At 33.7% G+C, this 18,981-nt stretch overlaps 1 protein-coding gene across 8 annotated transcripts in view; it reads left to right on the forward strand.

Moving 5' to 3' along the window:
* Window positions 1-18,981, forward strand: part of RSPRY1 (ring finger and SPRY domain containing 1) — a 61,150-nt gene that overhangs the window by 11,312 nt on the left and 30,857 nt on the right. For 3 of the 8 annotated variants that reach the window (XM_031954547.1, XM_031954546.1, XM_031954550.1), the window contains 6 exons: window positions 4,976-5,148; window positions 5,405-5,588; window positions 8,687-9,181; window positions 10,409-10,516; window positions 14,379-14,431; window positions 17,636-17,748. In XM_031954547.1, the coding sequence (XP_031810407.1) occupies window positions 8,835-9,181; window positions 10,409-10,516; window positions 14,379-14,431; window positions 17,636-17,748 (621 nt within the window). In that variant the 5' untranslated portion in view covers window positions 4,976-5,148; window positions 5,405-5,588; window positions 8,687-8,834. Of the gene's footprint in view, window positions 1-1,228; window positions 1,285-4,975; window positions 5,149-5,404; window positions 5,589-8,686; window positions 9,182-10,408; window positions 10,517-14,378; window positions 14,432-17,635; window positions 17,749-18,981 lie in introns of all 8 variants that reach the window. The other 5 variants (XM_031954551.1, XM_031954552.1, XM_031954548.1 and 2 more) reach the window with 4 other exon arrangements.

Below are 18,981 nucleotides of genomic sequence, written 5' to 3' on the forward strand. Positions count from 1 at the left end.
CAGAATTCTAGATATCTCAACTGTTTTATCCAAAGCATTTCATTCACAATCAGTCAGCTTAGAGGAAAGTGTAGCATTCTATAAAGGTATGCCAACTAGAAGAATAAGACTTGTTTTTTTATGTGTGTTAAACAAATTTTAATTTTTAAAAATGTTTTCTAGAATTTGTGGGAACCGGTACATGGAAGAAAATATCAGTCCTTAAAAAATTCTCTATTTGATATAGCCCTTCCAACCTAAAAGTAGCTCTGAATGTTAGGACTTTGAGCTGTATATTAAAGAGTATGGCATTAATTTATTGTTTTTAAAAGTTTTGAGTTCTCCACTGAAATAATCATTGTTCAGCAGATCCATTATTGAGTTGTATTTAAATTGAACTCCTAGGGATTTGACATTGGCACTAGCAGTTCTTGGTGATTTGTTTTTGTTTTTTATTGGAACAGTAATCTATATCTTAACTATTTTTAAAATGAGGATCCTGAGAAAATGTTCCATTGAATATTTATAAGACAGGTTTAAAAAAATTAAGATGAAGTATATAAAATGTGTTGTTGAATTATCAAAACTTGCCTGCTGTTCCATTACTTTTAAACTTTTCTGTGTCATGAATTCCTTTGACAGAGCCTACATAACTGTTCTCAGAATATTTTCATATGCATAGAATAAAATATATAAGATCACAAAGGAAATGAATTTATTGAAATCATTGTTGAAATGATTTTCTTTTAAAGTTCATAGATAGTCAATAAAAAGTTATTTTAAAAAATAAAATAAAATAAAGTTCATAGATACCATCTAATGGTAACAGTAATTTATTTCCCTGGTGAAATGTTCCAACTCTTTGGTGCCAAGTAAAAGTAGAAAATTTTGTTATTTTCCTTTTAGTCTATCTTGTGCCTTCCTTGTCCCCTCCACTTTCATTGGCTTAGTTCAGGCCCTCATCACTTTCATCACTGTAGTGACATTCTGATTTTCTTGGGTTCAGTCTCTCAGAAATCCATCAAGTAACCTTCCCCAAGCCCAGTGCTAACTATGCCATACCCCTATGCAACAGTTTTTAGTAACTCACCATTGCCTATAAGATTTTTAAAAATACTCTCACCTGGTATTGCTAGCTTCAGCCTAATTTTCTAGCCTTTTTTAAAAAATTAAATGTCTTATTTGCCAATTTTTAAAACATAACAATTACTTCTCATAGATTTTTCTCCCTGATGTCATTTTTTTACAGCAGACAAAAGACATTTGAGCAAAACCATCCAGTAAAGTAACTGGGAATGCTATTATGTAAGATTCCACAACTGTAGCCTATTAATACTACTACTACTACTACTACTACTACTACTATTACTACTACTACTACTACTACTACTACTACTACTATTATTACTACTACTACTTGGAGAGAGGAAGGAAATGTGTTTCAATATCATTTACCTTTTCATGTTTATTTCATATTACATGCTTTCCATACAGTCTAGCTTCTAGCCAAACTACAAAACTTTTCCCCATTCTTGTCTTGCTCACTTCCTTTCTGCATTCATATATAATAATGCAAATTTGAAGTACAATTTAGCTTGTTTCTCTATGTATTGCAGTGCTTTCCCTTCCTTTAAAACATAATTTAGGTGCCTCCTCGATTTTTTTGCAGCTAAAATTGATCTTTCTCTCATTAGAATTTAGTTTATTTAAATGTTTGATTTTTTTTTTTTTTAATTCAATTTTATTTTTTAGGTCAACAAAAGTTTGCTTTCTCTTTCTCTCAACTCCTTTCCATCCTTTATTAAGAGAGAAAAACAAACCCTCTATAGTTTAAGCAAAAGAAAATTCCCACATTGGTCATGTCCAAAAAAAGTTTTGAGGTGTTTTTTTGTTTTATTTTGTTTTTATCTAAATCTTTTAAGTCCATTATCTCTCTGTCTGGAAGTGGGTAGTATGTAGTCCTCAAGTAGCATCATAAGTCCTCTAGAATTGTGTGAATAGTCGTTGCTTTAATCACAGTTCCTAAGTCAGAATTGTTTATCTTTACAATGTTTTTGTTATTATATAAATTGTTCACTTGATTCTGGTCACTTCACTCTGAATCAATTCATAAAACTTTCTCAGGTTTCTCTGAAACTATCCAATTCATTATTTCTCAAAGCATAATAGCATTCTATTATGTTCATATACTTGTTCACCTATTCTTCAACTCATCTCCTTAGTTTCAGATTTTTTGCCACCACAAAGAGTCTATAAATATTTCTCTACTCTGTTAGAACTTATTTTGCTTAATCTCTTTTTCTTAATATTACTTTCTTATTCCCCCTTTCCTCCCCTTTTCTCTCCAATTTCCCTGTCAAGTGAAATATATTTGTTTACCTATCTGTGTGCATTTCCTCCTATTATTCAGATAAGGTTCAAGTGTCATTCACTCTATGCGGATTTGCATTTCTTCTTTTGCATATAGTGCTTGTCATATCCTCTGATTTCTTGTGTATTTGGAAATGTTTCTTAATCTTTTATATTTGTTTCAATTCTTTGTATTCCTTTGATGTCTTGGTGTTGAGAGGTAGGTGGCACCTTGGCTATAGTGTTGGCTCTGGAGTCAGGAAGGCCTTAATTCAAATCCAGCTTCATTCAGCTAGTTACTAGCTATGTAACCCTAGATAAGTCACTCAGTAGACAGTGAGCTCCTTGAGGGCAGGGGCTATCTTTTGCTTCTTTTTAGAGCCCCAATTCTTAGCACAGTACTTGTCATATAGTAGTCACTTAATAAATGTTTACTGACTCTTGCTTTTTTTAGCCTGTTATTTTCAACCATGTTGTCACATGGCTTCAATGAGGCCAAACATGGCATCCAAAGTCAGCTATTGCATTGATGATAAATTCTCCAATTTGAAAAGGCTACAAAAAACTACAGTTGAGGGAGTGTTGTTGCATAATTTTTTGTTTGTGGATAATTGTGCACTCAGTGCAGCCTCCAAAGCTGAGATGCAACAAAGTATGGATTGATTCTCTGTTGCTTGTGCTAATTTTGGCCTAACAATTAACACCAAGAAAACAAAGGCTCTCTCTATCAGCCAGTACCAGCACCACACCATCTATATGTGGTACCATCGACTACAAATGGAGACATTTTGAATGGTGTAGATAAATTCACTTCCCTTGGTACTATACTTTCCAGGGATATACATATTGATAATGAGGTTGGCACATGCCTTGCCAGATCTAGTTTTATGAAGGTTTTCTGGAGGCAGTCTTAGTTTCAGTTAAAATAAATAATTACTCCAAAATCGTAGCCAGCTGGTAAAAATGCCAACGCTTATTTCTCCTTCCAAAATAGCCCGGTTAGTTGAGGCCTAACTCTCTGCTTGAGCTCTTGCAGCTTTGTCCTTGGCTTCTACCTCTGCTTTCTTCAGCCTCCAGCCAGCACCAAGGTAGAAGATAAGATGAATCTTTCTTGCCTCAAAAATAGGGCTTGTAGGCTTTCTTCTAGAGTCTTCTGTGGCCCTGAGAGCTTCTTGCTTATATCCTGTGCACTGATTACACACCCATCATTATATCACTGGGAAACCATTATTTGTTGTAGGATTAAATCAGTGCTAAACTAGATTTAACCATTGTTTCTATCAGTTCCACTTAGTACCTTGTTTCAAGTTCTGGCCCAAAATATCTCTTTCTAAGATCAAATCAACTCCAATGGCTTAACAGTTTGTAAAGATTCCAACATAGCTTAATGTTTAAGAGACTCCAAAGAAAAATGGAGGAGAGGAGAGGTATTAGATTGGCTCTGCAGATTTTCAGTTTGGTAGTCATTGTGCTGACCTCATTGTTGTGTGCCTGTGAAACCTAGACAGTTTACCAGTGCCATGCTAGGAAACTGAATCACTTCCATTTGAATTGTCTTATGGAGATTCTGAAGATCATTTGGCAGGATAAGATAGCAGAAACCTAGGTCCTTTCTTGAACTAAACTGCCAAACATTCCAACTCTTTTGCAGAAAGTACAATTCCATTAGGTTGGCCACGTTCTTCAGATGCCAAATGTTCACTTACCAAAAAGACTGTTTTATGGAGAACTTACATAGGGCAAGAACTCACAAGGTGATCAGAAAAAGTGCTACAGATTGAAAATCTTTTAAAATTATGTTTCTTGATTTGATAGTTGAACATTTTCTGAGTTATTAGAAGAAAGATTAATCTGTGTGGTATGGAGATAACAATTCAAATCAGTATTTCAACACTGAAATAATAATAGTAGGGTTTGTTTGGCTTTTTTTTAACATTCTCCTATAAATTATCAGTGTACCATATAGTAAAAACAAACAAAAAACCACCTTATACACATACATGTGATAACTCATATTTGTAATCCTAGATGTGAATCCTCTGACACAGGGGGCTAACTAGGGAGTGATGAGCCAGCCCAGGCCAAATATGACCCTGTTAAGGCTTCCATACCTTTAAGTGGTGAGATTAGCTAGCTATATTTCCAGGTGTTTAGAGACTTAGTCTGGGCAGAGACTTGTCTCAAATTTCTTTCAAAAAACTAAAAATTTTGTACATATATGGGTAACTCCCAAATATTATGAAACCTAAGTAAGTTAAAACCTATATAGCTTAACTCATTATTGATTTCCTTTATCTACCAAACATCTTCAATTCAGAAACTTTTTCTTTGCTAGGATGGCTTTAAAAATTGAAAGCAAACCAACTTTTTTTTTTTTTTTTTAATAAATTCTAGTTTCTGCCTCCTTAAAAAAAATTGGATTTTTAACTTGGATTCAGCCATTAGCAGCTTAGCTAATTTTTATAGATACTGTCTAGTGCTAAAACTAAAAACCAAGTTGTAATATTATAGCCTCCCTTATTCTCTCTTCCTTCAAGATATCACTTCCAAGCCCTACTCTTACCTCGAAATTCTTCAATATTTGCCTAATATTTTGGCATTTGTTTTCCTTTCTTTCAGTTGCTTTCCCATTCTTCTTTCTTGATAGGTAGACTGAATTCCTACAGTCAGCTTGTGATTATGTATCTATCATCATCCCAGATGATGATGGTAATGATTTGGGGAGCAGTACTACAACCTTGAAGCATTTGGGGATTACAATAGTGGATACTGGGGAGACCTGTAAGAAACATCCCTCAACCTCTGCTATACAGTGGTCACGTATGTGTTACAATTGTTGTTAATCACCCTAATAGAATGCCATACCACCTTAAATGATATACACTAGATTTCCTGATAGCTAAGAGATAAGAAATTGTGTCCCATGCAACAATGTATGCTCAATTTAGTATTCCTTGTTACATAACCCAACAAAGTCTAGGCCACTCTCCTGTTGTAACCCTAAAAGGACTTCATAGTTATCAACAAACATGAAAAATTTGAGACAATCTACCTAGCATCTATTTCTTCTCCTCAGGTAAAGAACTTCTGAAGTTAAAGAACCAAGAAGAATGATTTTAAATAAATACTCCATTGATATATGGGCTTAATTTACTGACTAGTTGCAGACCTGTCAGAAAATCTGATGCATCCCATCATTGTCTTCTTGTCCACGAGCCATTCAGCCAACCTGATCTTTAAAAAAGCCGGAAAGATTTCTGGTAAGTGTTTCTTTCCCAACAATCAGCATAACCTTTGAGATCACTAGAAATCCATAGCAGGGACTCCAAAAAGTAACTCCTTTTGTTTTATATCGTATTTGGCCCTTGAGTTTCTTGGTATTCTGCTTTCTTGAAAAAAATAATTCCTTGTGCCCTGTGGGGAAGAGAAGGTGGAAGTGGCATTGCTAGACTTATAAAAGATATCCTTTCCATTTTCCCCTCACAACTCTTCTAGTCATAAGTTATAAAAGTACAAATGGACATTGCTTGCTTGCCAGTGATAATTAACTCTTAAGATTCTGCCTTGTGGAGGTGATCTAACGCCTTTTGTCTCTGAAGAACAGAAATGCATCGTTTTTTTTCTGTGACCCATCATTTAATCTAGAACACACTTTGCAAGGCACATTGGTGGTACAAAGGCAGAACTAAAGACGGTTCCTACTTATTATAATACTGAACTTAATTATTTTCTGTTACTCTCCATCCAGACTAATAAAAATTTCTCCTCATGTTGTTGTAATACAACTTTTTAAACTTTTGAGTGCCTACTATCTGCCGTGAAATATTCCATATTTATCCTGATCTCTCAGACATGTCCAGATTGTCTTCTTTTTCTTTCCAATGTCTCTCTAACAAGGCTTCTGGAGTCTATGTATTTATTAAAATATGTATATTTTAGCATAGTTGGTCTCCTCTGTATTTTATGTATTTATGTAATTTTATGTATTTATTCTAAGAAGAGATCCATAAGCTTCACCAGATTGACAGAGGAATCCAAGATAGTAGAAAAAAGTTTATAAACCCTTGTTCTGGAGCCTTACTGATTTTTATCAGTTGTATTAAATCTCTGGTTGCATCATAAAGATTACTAACTACTCGCCTTAAAATTGCCAGCAAAGAACTTTTCTGCAAAGATGCAAATGCAACAATGACAACATCTTATTGTGTAAATGTCACTCATTGGCATAAAACTGAAAAGGATGTTGCACATCCTTACTTACATGACCAAGAAATCTTCTCTCCAGTACTCTCCTTACTGTAAATTACTGATATAGTCTACAAATTGAGTTATCTAAGAGTTGGGTTGTTAATCTGGGTTCACTTCTAATCCTCTTAGAAGTATAGGCTGAGTTACAGTAGTTTTGCTGTTGGATATAGGAACAATAGACAATCTTTAAAAAAAAACTTTTATAATTTCTCTTCCCTGCCCAAAAAGAGAGAAAATTACTTAATTATAAAAAGGTTTTTCCATTTTAAATAAAGAAACAGTCCCTTAGATCAAAGTTTCTAAAACTGTGGGTTGTGATCCCAGATGGGGTCACATAACTGAATGTGGGAGTCATGAAAAATTTGGCAACAGTAAAAGATATCAAATACTTTGCCAAGATTTAATTCTTTTTTTTTTCTCTCTCTCTTTTTTTTTTTTTTTTTTTTTTTTTTTTTTTTTTTTAATTTAATAGCCTGATCTCTTCTTAGAATAAATACATAAAATTACATAAATACATAAAATACAGAGGAGACCAGTAGATGTTAAATATATTAAAATATAACTTAGATACACAATAAGTATACATGACCAAAACATTATTTTGCTGTACAAAAAGAATTCAGACTCTGAATTATTGTACAATTAGCTTGTGAAGGAAATCAAAGATGCAGGTGTGCATAAATATAGGGATTGGGAATTCAATGTAATGGTTTTTAGTCATCTCCCAGAGTTCTTTTTCTGGGTATAGCTAGTTCAGTTCATTACTGCTCCATTAGAAATGATTTGGTTGATCTCGTTGCTGAGGATGGCCTGATCCATCAGAACTGGTCATCATCTAGTATTTGTTGAAGTATATAATGATCTCCTGGTCCTGCTCATTTCACTCAGCATCAGTTCGTGTAAGTCTCTCCAGGCCTTTCTGAAATCATCCTGTTGGTCATTTCTTACAGAACAGTAATATTCCATAATTTTCATATACCACAATTTATTCAGCCATTCTCCAACTGATGGACATCCATTCAGTTTCCAGTTTCTAGCCACTACAAAAAGGGCTGCCACAAACATTCGTGCACATACAGGTCCCTTTCCCTTCTTTATAATCTCTTTGGGATATAATCCCAGTAGTAACACTGCTGGATCAAAGGGTATGCACAGTTTGATAACTTTTTGAGCATAGTTCCAAACTACTCTCCAAAATGGTTGGATTCGTTCACAACTCCACCAACAATGAATCAATGTCCCAGTTTTCCCACATCCCCTCCAACAATCATCATTATTTTTTCCTGTCATCTTAGCCAATCTGACAGGTGTGTAGTGGTATCTTAGAGTTGTCTTAATTTGCATTTCTCTGATTAATAATGACTTGGAGCATCTTTTCATATGACTAGAAATAGTTTCAATTTCTTCATCTGAGAATTGTCTGTTCATATCCTTTGACCATTTTTCAATTAGAGAATGGCTTGATTTTTTATAAATTAGAGTTAATTCTCTATATATTTTGGAAATGAGGCCTTTACAAGATTTAATTCTTTATGTAAACATAAGCAAGTACTTCCATTTCATTAGTATTCAAATTTGCTTTCATCTTTAGTAATTGGTAAATAAATGGTAAAATTATGTGTATACAAAGAATTGTTTTAAAATAAATTTCTTTATGATTTGTTATAATTAAATGTTTGATTTGTATACCTATTTTATATATCTAGGATTGCATAAAAATTTGTCTGGCAAAAAGGGATTGTGAGTAGAAAAAGTTTAAGAAGTTATTTAGATAGGTTTTTCTAATATAGTATTTTTGTATAGATAGAAAGGAAGAGCTCAAGTTTGAGGCTCATATTAATACTTTTTCTTAAGTCTCACTAAACTAGATTATGACTTACTGATTGATTTCTTGTAATATAAATAAATAAGGAGTTACTATTTAACAATTAATTACTTTCCTATTATCCAAATATACCTCTTTGTGCTGGTACTTCTTGAGGAAATTGCCCAAAAATGAACTAATTTTATTTATGAAGCCTCTAAAATCAGTATTAGGAGACCTTTAAGTAGATTGGTGGCTAAAAATCCTTAACTCCTTTAACTATTTCTTTTTTATTTTGTTTTTTAGACCTGCTTTTGGATGATCAGAGTTTATTTTAGGTGATAATGTTGGATACCGAATCTACAACTTCCTTTGGATTCCAATTGTTGATAACAAATACAATGCAAATACCTCAATTCAAGATTATGAAAACAGTACTTGGAAAACTTTCTCAATGATTGTCTTTGCTTGGGTTGTGTTTTATGCTAGCAGAAGCCTTGTACAAGGTTTACTGCTGACTCTAGAGCAGCATATATCAAGTTTTCTGGGAACTTTGGGAGCCACCAACATGGGCAACTCTTGTATTTGTCGAGATGATAGTGGCACAGAAGATAATGCAGAGTCCCAGCATCAGCAGTCTGAGAACAGCATATTACCAGCAGCTGAAAACAGAAGCCATCTAAGGGACCCTGTGAGACCACCTAGGAGGGGCCGAGGACCACATGAGCCAAGAAGAAAGAAACAAAATGTAGATTGTTTGGTGTTGGATACACTGGCAGTAATTCGGACACTTGTAGATAAGTAAGTACCCACCTATCAATGACTCCAGCTTTAAAGAAAATTTTTCTGCTGGAAACTTCTAACAGTTGCCTTCATTTTGTTTTACATGCTGCATCAGGATATATAACAATGAGCCTTGTACTTTTAGGGAAAGGGAGGATATTTTTGTTGGTATCTCTAATGGCAGTATAAATTATATGTTTTGTGTTTTCACTTGCCAGCATTGACTTCAGCCTGAATTTGTCTAAAATTATTGTAGGAAGAAAACACTAATTAAAGAAAACTCTGATTTCTCTTAGTAGAAAAGTAGAAGATGAGCAAGTTTGTTACTAGTGATAATAGGAAGTACTTTTAAAAGATTCATTGCCATTAGTACTTTCTCATTCATGCCACTGACCAGAGATTCAAGTTGTCTCTCCTATATAGCATATATGTAATTATTAGATATAAAGGGTTTATCTTTTAAACTCCTGAGAGAAGAGACTGAGTAGTTTTCATCTTTTCCCCTATATTTTTCATCCATATCCTTTTTAAATGTGCTTGATCTGCTTGTGAATGTGTGAAAAATACTACATACATACTCCATTTTAAGAAAACCAAAATAAACCCAGAATGGTGGAAGGAACATTGGATTTGGAGTCAAAGTAGCTGGGACTAAAGCCCAGCAAAGTAACTTACTACCTGTTTCCATAAAAGGTAGCATAATTCAGTACAAAGAAAACCAATTCTAAAATCAGAAGGCCTGGGTTCATGTCCCATCTCTGACATTTTCTACTTGTTTGACCCAGGCCTCATTCTCATGCTGTAAAGTGAAGCATTGTAAAGTGCTCAGTTAGATGACTTCTGATTTCTTTCCCAGCTCTAAATCTGTAATTCCATGAAAATTATGGGATTGGATTACACTGCTGATAAAACCCCTTCTAGCTCTGTGATCTACAATCCCCTGAAAATTCAAATCTGCAAAAATCTGTGTGTGTAAAATAGCAATATAAGTGATAAGGATCATATTATTTTAAAAAATTCTATATTTTACAGAATTACTTTAGCATTCCTTTAAATAGGATTTTTTAGTGCATATAAAGTATCTTTTGTTTATAAAAATTCACTGAAAAAAGTTAATTTTGTACACTTTTCAGAAACACATTGAATGTAACACTGAAATGACATTACTTCCTGTTTCTCTATATTGTTATACTAGAAGTGTGACTACTCCAGGGAAATAAACTTTTGTTTTACATTTTTCCCTAGGAGAGAGACAGAGACAGATACAGAGACAGAGAGACAGAGACAGAGAAAGATTCAGAGAGACAAAGGGAGAAAAAGAATTTGTGGGTGTGTGACTGGATTGATCTCCAGGTATCTGTCAGCAATTTTATTAGGGGGAAAAACATAACTTCAGGACTAGCCATTTAAGGAATAGTGAGATCAAAATGCCTTTAATGATGGTGTACATCCAAAGAAATGCCTTTTAACCTTAAATTAACTATATGTGGCTACCATACCGCAGTTGAATATAAGGGAATGAGGACTTGTGTTAAAAGTCCCTCTATACAGACATAAAAATAACTGGGAGTATATAGAACTTTGTTTTGGAGAACTCCAACTAAATATTGAGTTTGGGAGTCATCCAGGGCAATAATTAATTTTTAAAAAACACCATTTACAAGATTATAAAATTATTATGAATGATTGTGTTAAAGAAATAAGGAAATAAATAGCAAGCCAAGTTAATTGCAACCCATTGAAAAAGCAGGTGCAAAGCAGCTTTTGCCAGTTTTAAAAAGAATGATTAATGGAATGGCAGTGGGTAGAAGCTTTATTTGCAAGTTTCAGAAGATATCACCGGTAATGAGTGTGTTTTTTGTGAAAGCATGGAGTTTACCACTGTTTATTTAAATAAGACAAGTAAAATGTATTTGAAAGCACAGAAAAAATCCTCACATTACACAAAAGTATTGGAGTCATAGAACTAGGTCTTCTATGAAAGGAAAAGCAAAAGCAGACATGGAATAAATGATTACAGAATACTACAAAAAATAGTTAAAACGTTAAATAATTTTTATGGACCTGGAAATTTATTCAGTAATACTTTTGAAGAGTAATACAGTGACTTTTTATGAAGTTTAACAGGGCCCTCGAAAAAATACTTAAAGTAAAAGATAATAGGCTCAAGAGAATCTGGTAAGAGTTTTTTTCCCTAAAATTAGTTCCTTACCATACTGCTAAAACAATTTCTCTACATGCCTTTATTCAGGAAAAGAGTATTTTTGATTTTTCTAGAGAAGAATACAATTCTTAATACTGCATATATTGAGCAAACTTGATATAGAACCGAATGCTACTTTTGGTCATATTTTTTTTTCCTCATTTTCTTTATGCCATCTTTACTCTGAAAGAGCTTACGATTATTAGCATACAGCTCTACCTCTAAGAAAAATTTCTTAAGATATAATCATTTTCTGCTTTATGTGAAAAACTAAAATAAATTTCCTTCTTGTAAGGACTATAACATGACCTTAAAATGTTGGGGTTTAGTCACAGTTTAAAACTATTTAAGTTTTTGTCATTTTAAAATTATTTCACTTTAAATCAGCTGTGGAAATAACCACTTAAAGCTGCCTTTTTATTAAGTTGATTAATTGCTCATGTGTTTAGGCTTGCCAAAATTGTGTAGGTAGATGGAGTTGAAATATTTGTTAATAAAGGTACTTTAAACTATTTACTGTAAAATATTTTGGGGAAAGGATCATTCTGCTTGTTTAGCCATTTTATCCATCTTGGAATTTAGGTACTTGTACAGAAATTCTACTGTGACATCTAGAAGTCAGGTCATTTCCTATATACTGATTTGAACTTCTGTTCTATTTACTGTCCTCTCATTGTTGTCTCTTGATTTAGCTAGTTTTCTGTATTGTGTAATTAGGAAGAAAATGTTTCCAAAGAGGTTAACAATATACATCCATAAAAGATAGGTAATCTCTTGTGGCAAAAACACCAAATCAAGTATTAGTAAACCTGGTTCCAGTTTCTACTGTGCCACTAATTACTTCTTTAACCTTGAGTAAGTCCCCCTCTCTGGGCCTGTTCCCTTATTTGTAAAATGGGAGGCTTAACCTAAATGATTTCCAAGATATTTTATAGCTCTAAAATACTATGTAGCTCTAAAATTGTATAATTTATTTTCTTCCATGGAATCCCACCTTCCCTTTTATCATACTTCCCTTTTTGTATCTCTTTCATGTGTCTCTGATAAGCAGGATGGTTCTTTCTAGTTACCTTTTCTTTAATAACTATAGTTAATTCCTTACAGTTTAAGGTTTCTTGACTTGGATCAGGTGAACTCTAAGGTCCCTTCCAGTTCTAAACCCTTTGTCTTAAAAGAAATTTTTCAAAAACACAAATTCCCAAAATATCTAGAGTTGGATGGGGAACCTAGACCATCTGGTCTATGTGAACAGAAATCTCTAAAACATTACTGGCAAATAACCATCTAATATTCATTTGATGATATTCAGCAAAAAGGGAACCTATCACTATCTAAGATTACTCATTTTACTTTTGGACAGTTATAATTATTAGGAGGTTTTTCCTCATAGTAAACCTAGGTCATCCTTCTAATAATGTCTATATTGCTCCTAGTTTTACTAGGCCAAATAGAGCAAGTCTGGATCCCTCTTCTATATTACCAGCCCTTTAGAGACTTTGAAGATAGCTATCATGTTGCTCCCAAGACTTCTCTTCTCTAAACTAACTATCCCCCAGTTCCTTTAACCAGTTCTAGTATGGCTTAGTCACCAGTCCTCTTACCATCCTGTTTGCCTTTATCTGGATATTAACTAGACTAACTGGGCCTGCAATATATTCAATGTTTATCAAATATATTGCTTGTGACATTCAGATGCAGAAAATATCACCTAGACATTTATCCTATCTCCCAAACTCCTCTTTGATTCACTAGAGATAGCTGCTGACTATGTCCCTAGTAAGAATGTTCTGCAAGGTTGTTTATAAGGGTGTTATATAGGTTGAACTGTGTCAATAAATGGGTAAACCAAAGTGTCTGAAAGGACCAGTTGGATATTGCCACAGCCTCCAAGAGAAGTATTAAAAATTCAGCTGGACAGTGACCTGATAAAGCTGTTCAGCCAGAGTCCTTTGTGTTGTCTATTCTTGAATCCTGATCAATCTGAAGCTCATTGCATCTTCAGAGATAAGTGAACTGTGAAGTCTGACAGCTGTGTAGAAATCCTCCAGCTAACAATCATCTGAGAGAGAGATTGTCAGACCTACCACAAGAACAATCACCATGTAAGGTTATACAAGTGACGTCTTTTCAATTCTCTGTGGCCTTTATACTTGTCCTGCTATGGCTCATCCTAGGTATATTGGTAGGATCTCTGTATTTACATGAGTTGTACACTCAGTTTTCAGTATAGCCCATCTTTCTAGTTCTAGTAGGTGCTCAACAGTATATGGGAATTATACTTGTAGTACTCTTATTTCCATTATCTATTTATACCTTTTGGGAGCCCCAATAAATTCTTTTTTGGATTCAAAGGTGAATCTGTTCATGTCTTTATATGTCATAAACCTAAATAAAAATTAATAGAACAAGGAAGACATACTCTCTCAGTGTTCTTACTCATAAGTGGCATCCAGCCAGAACTGAACACAATTCTCACTTTTTATGGATGGCCTCTTTCTCTCGATTCATGTCTTTTCAAACGTAATATTTCTTCTAAATCTTAGAATATTCAGTCATCAGTATTTCAGTATTTTCTGAAAGGGACCTATAAATTAAACAGAAACAGCAACAATTATGAATTTGTGTTGATTCTTCCTCTAGCACTTCATTTAGATTTCTTTTTTGTCTTCATAAAATCTCTACAAGGATGTCATAAAGATGACATTTACCTTCCTGAGATTCAGAAAGGTTAAATGCTTTGCCAATGTTCCTTCCATCTAATGAGATTTCATTTTATAAATATTCATTTCTTCTTATTTTGTTTAATTGCCATCATGGGGAGACTGACTTTACAAAATGGCCATTTAATATGAGCATTGATTCTTTAGGTTTATAGTTAATGGTTTCTTGTCTTCCTTCCTTTATATTCAGTCATTTATAGTCTCCTCTTTCTCCTTCCCACAACTGAATTTTAATTCAAAACTTTCATTTATAATTTTCCCAAGCTTGACATTTTAATTGTCTATTTTTCAGTGACCAGGAACCTCCTTATTCAATGATCACATTGCACGAAATGGCAGAAACAGGTATCATAACACTTTTTGTTCAGAAAGAATTATTAGCCTAAAGAAATGCTCTGTTGATTTTTTTTCCAGAAAATAAAATAAGCAATTATTCATGTAAAATAGAGTTCCTATTTGAGAAGTTTGAAATGGTAACATATAGTTTTGGTGTACTAAATGTATGTATTTTAAATGCAGTAAAATTACACAATGTCTACTTGCCATTTTTTCCTCCAAAACATCATATTCTTACCTGCTTTAAATATATTAACTCATTATCAAATGAGAAGCATTTTAGGTCTCAAAATGCTATATACTATTAATTATTATTATTGTTATTTCATGTATAAATCTTTTTAAAACTCTTAGTTTACAAATTTCTTTTCTACATATTTTCTTCCCTTCTTGTGCTCTGCCCTATAGAATAAATGACTGCTAAGCTTGAATATCTCATAGATATAATAATCATTTCCTATAGTTATTTCTTAGTTATTCTTAATTTTTAATTGTATGGATATTTTTGTTTTCTTTTAGTTTTTATTTGCTATTATTGTTTTATATCTTTTGCATTTCCCAGTATGTCCATTCCCCCATCTCTTCCAGAGAGCCATTCCTTAGAACAAAGAATGGAGGAGGGAGAGGGGGAACAGTTCAATAAAAGTAACAAATATATCAACCAAGCCGGGGGGGGGGGGGGGGGGGCGGGGGAGAGAGAGAGAGTGTGTGTGTGTGTGTGTTGTAATGATCTGAGGTGTGTGTGTCATGGGTAATATGTGTACATGTATGGGGTGGGTGGGGGTGTGGATGTGGTGTGGGTATAATATATAGAGACATAAAAGGGGGAGAAAAGTTCAAAAACTTAGTTTTTAATAAGGTTAATTTCACTTACAGACAATTCCTTCCTAATTTAAATACATTCAACTTTATCTATTATATATCAATAGCCAGTCACCCAGCCAAATGACTTGTTTGTCACAACTCTGTCCCCTTTGATTTCCTGTAATAATGGGACCTACTCTGTCCCTGACCTTAATTATCCTAGACCCTAATCTGAGCTCAAGGTTGTTGAACTTGTGGTGGCAAATTCTCCAAAAGTGCTTTTCTCCTTAACACTGCCAGACCTAGCTCTTTGCTCCTAGCCATTCCCCAGAGGTCTTTCCCTATTCTTTATTTTAAAAGCTAAAGGCCCCACCCCTGCTCCAGTTCCTGTGACGAAATGCCCCAAATAGCTTGAGTCAGCTTTTGCCTGAAATGTAGAAATATCTTACTTAACACCCTGGTATTCCCCAAGAATTCATTTGGACCAAAGTCTCACTTTCCATATAGAGCATAAGTGAAAAAAAGAGAAAGTGAAATTTAGAAGGAAGTCTTCCAATTACAGGCTACACTTATATAGCACTTTATAGTTTAAAACTTTCTTACTACTGGTCAAAAACAAATAAACAAACAGACAAAAACCGTAAGAAAAAGCAAAACTCCAAAGTGCTATATACTTCAGCAATTGAGGGGGGAAAAAGCCAGAATACTTCATTGTCTTCCAAAATAGACCTGGGAGGAAGAAAGAAGCAATAAATAGAACTGGAAAAGGAAGTAGGTTAGTCAAGAGTAAAAAGAAAGGGGTTGTTTGTGTAGCTAGCTGATTCAGGATGGTTACCCACCCTTATTGTCTGGTCCCCTATTCTAGCTTTACTATGTGATTTAATCCAGACTGCAAAGCCTACTAGTGCCTTGGAGCTAAGAAAGTTATTCCCATTGCTTAGTAGGAAAGAGAAAGGAAAATCCCTGTTCAGATTCTTCTTGTCCTTCCAAGTTGGAATATAATATAATTTCTAATAGAAACAATGTGTGGTGATTAGGTTCAATGCTATTTCTCATATGCTTTAGCTTTGCTAAAGAATCTACAATTTCTGTCATGTAGATATTATCTTCAGAGCATTCTGATTTTGTTTTCATCCATGCTGTTCTACAAATCCTTCATAGAGTCTCTGTTCAATGTACTGATGAGTACACTGGATAATTCTTTTAATATCTTGAGGATGCCAGTGGACTTGGACTATCCATTTTGTAATATCTCATTCTTGCAATGTGATCAGTCCACTCATATGTCATTGTTTTTCATGTCATTTATTTTATATAAAACCACAGCTAGATCATGAGTTAAATAGACCTTTGTAGGTTCACCTAGATACCTTATAGTGATATAATAAACACTATCATAATATATGTATTTTCCTTTCTAAGAAAGTATTTTTCCCCTAAGTTAAACAATTCATTTATGACCTTTGGGAAAAAAAGCCTATTTACAAATTGACAACAAGCAAATTTAAGTATTTTTCTTTCTCATTTATATGAAAGGATTTAGGTTTTAAATTTTTTTTTTTTTTTTTTTTGGCTAAGGCAAAATTGGTTAAGTGACTTGCCTAGGGTCACACAGCTAGGAAGTGTTAAGTATCTGAGGCTGGATTGGAACTCAGATCCTCCTGACTTCAGGGCTGATACTCTATCCACTGCACTATCTAACTGTCCTTTAATTTCTTTTTAAAAGAAAACTAGTGGTCAGATTTTATTCATGGTGGATAATTTTTCATTTTACCTTTTGTCCTGTAAACAGTTATGCCAGTCATCTTGACCAACAGGTTCCAAAACTACCTTTCACATAATAGAGAAAAAAATTTTCCCTCCCCATCTGGTTCCCTAAGCAGTTGCACCGAGAATTAGAATAACTCACAAAGTCTTCCACTTATGATTTGTCTCATTTGGAAGCAGAAAATGAGATTTAATTCTTCTAATTGACAGACAAAAAAGCAGCCTTCCCATATAATTGTTTTGGAACTGGAGGGAAAATGTCTGTTATTGTTCTTTTAATTGTTAACTAATTTCTTAAGCATCACTGTGATGCTATACCGTATTTTAATCTTTGTCATTAATTCTCATGTGAGAAATCATTTAAATACATTTCAGAGACAACGTTTAAATGTAGTTTAAGGGGCCATGCCACAGAATATGCAACCTTTTAGAGCTGTCAGATTTGCCAGTTAAAGTTTTTGGATTCCAGTTATCATAACATATCCCTATTTGCTTTAAAAGCCTCATGTTAAGGGCCAAAAAGGTTTTCCCATTTCAATGTGAGGTCATCTTATATTACTTTTGTTGTGACTTGTCTACCTATTCTTAAGTTTTAAAAAATGGTAACACCACCCTCTGATAATCTCCTTGATTTGGTCACAGATGAAGGATGGTTGGAAGTTGTCCAGTCTTTAATTAGAGTTATACCATTGGAAGATCCATTGGGACCAGCTGTTATAACGTTATTACTAGACGAGTGTCCATTGCCAACTAAAGTAAGTTAACACATGTTTAACTTATGCAACTGCCACCTACACATATGCTCAAAGATGAATAACCAGAGGGAAAGTTTGATGTGAGCTATTTCCTCTTTATGCATTAGAGCCAAAATGTTGTTCATTATTAGAATCATCCCCTAAATTTAGCATTTGCTAAAGACAAAGTGCTAGATCTTATTTCCATGAAATGATTAAATTTAATTAAAGATTAGTAAGTATTGATTTCAACAACAACAACAACAAAAATTAAAGGAGTGAGCAAATAAATATTACCTGATACAGAAGTCTTTTTTGAAACTAGAACTTTGTAATCTTGTTTTTTATTTGTTACATTAATTTTTCCATATAAAATGGTTTTTTGGAAATCTTTTTTTTTTTTTTTCAAATTTAAGGTAAAAACTACACACCTAAGAAGCAATTTTTAGTTTTATCATAGAGTTTGATTTTTTCAGTGTTCCTTTATGATCACATGATGGAAAAAGTATTCGTAGGTTAGAAGTATTACTTGGCCAAGATTCTGATTATAAATTATTTTGTTTGCTGCATGTGAGGGTAGAGAAGCTCTTATAAATAAATTGCTAGAATAAAGTACAAGATGGAAAGGAGGATTGAAAAGAAAACTGGTCAGGTTTCTTCGCTGTAGTATCAAAATACCCTAATTCATATATAATCTACAGTTCCAACAGGGAGGAAATGTCTGATCTTCCAAAATTCTGTTTTCTTTATCTTCCAATTCTGGGTCAGAGCTTTAGCTCACCAAGTTAACAAATGTGAAATTGGCTACATTTATACCTTTGTTACAATAAAAATGACAGTGCAAGTCAGTCATGTAATCAATATGATACTTTGACTTGTTCCTCTTATGTCATTAATTTATTTTACGTATCCCGGTGATTCCTTTGACTTCACTATTTTTTTTCACAAAAGAAAATTGAGTTGGCTTTTGGTTTGTTTTATTGTGCCTTGTATGAGTTTCAGGTACTCAAATCCAAAATGACTGACACTCATGACAGAAAGGAAAATTCTGTGACATCTATTAAAGAGTTGACTCTAATTTAGGCTTCTCAGATTCAGTTTCAATTGGTATTGTATTTGTTTTTGAGAGGAAATAGAGCCACTATTGAAATGATGAAATTTCTTTAATAGTCAATAGAGTCACTAAAAATAGAGTCACATAAAGAAATTTCATTATCCCATTATTATTTTAGTGTCTCTATTGACTCCTGTTGT

The sequence above is a fragment of the Sarcophilus harrisii genome, chromosome 2 (genome assembly GCF_902635505.1).
Source record: "Sarcophilus harrisii chromosome 2, mSarHar1.11, whole genome shotgun sequence".
Lineage (NCBI taxonomy): Eukaryota > Metazoa > Chordata > Mammalia > Dasyuromorphia > Dasyuridae > Sarcophilus > Sarcophilus harrisii.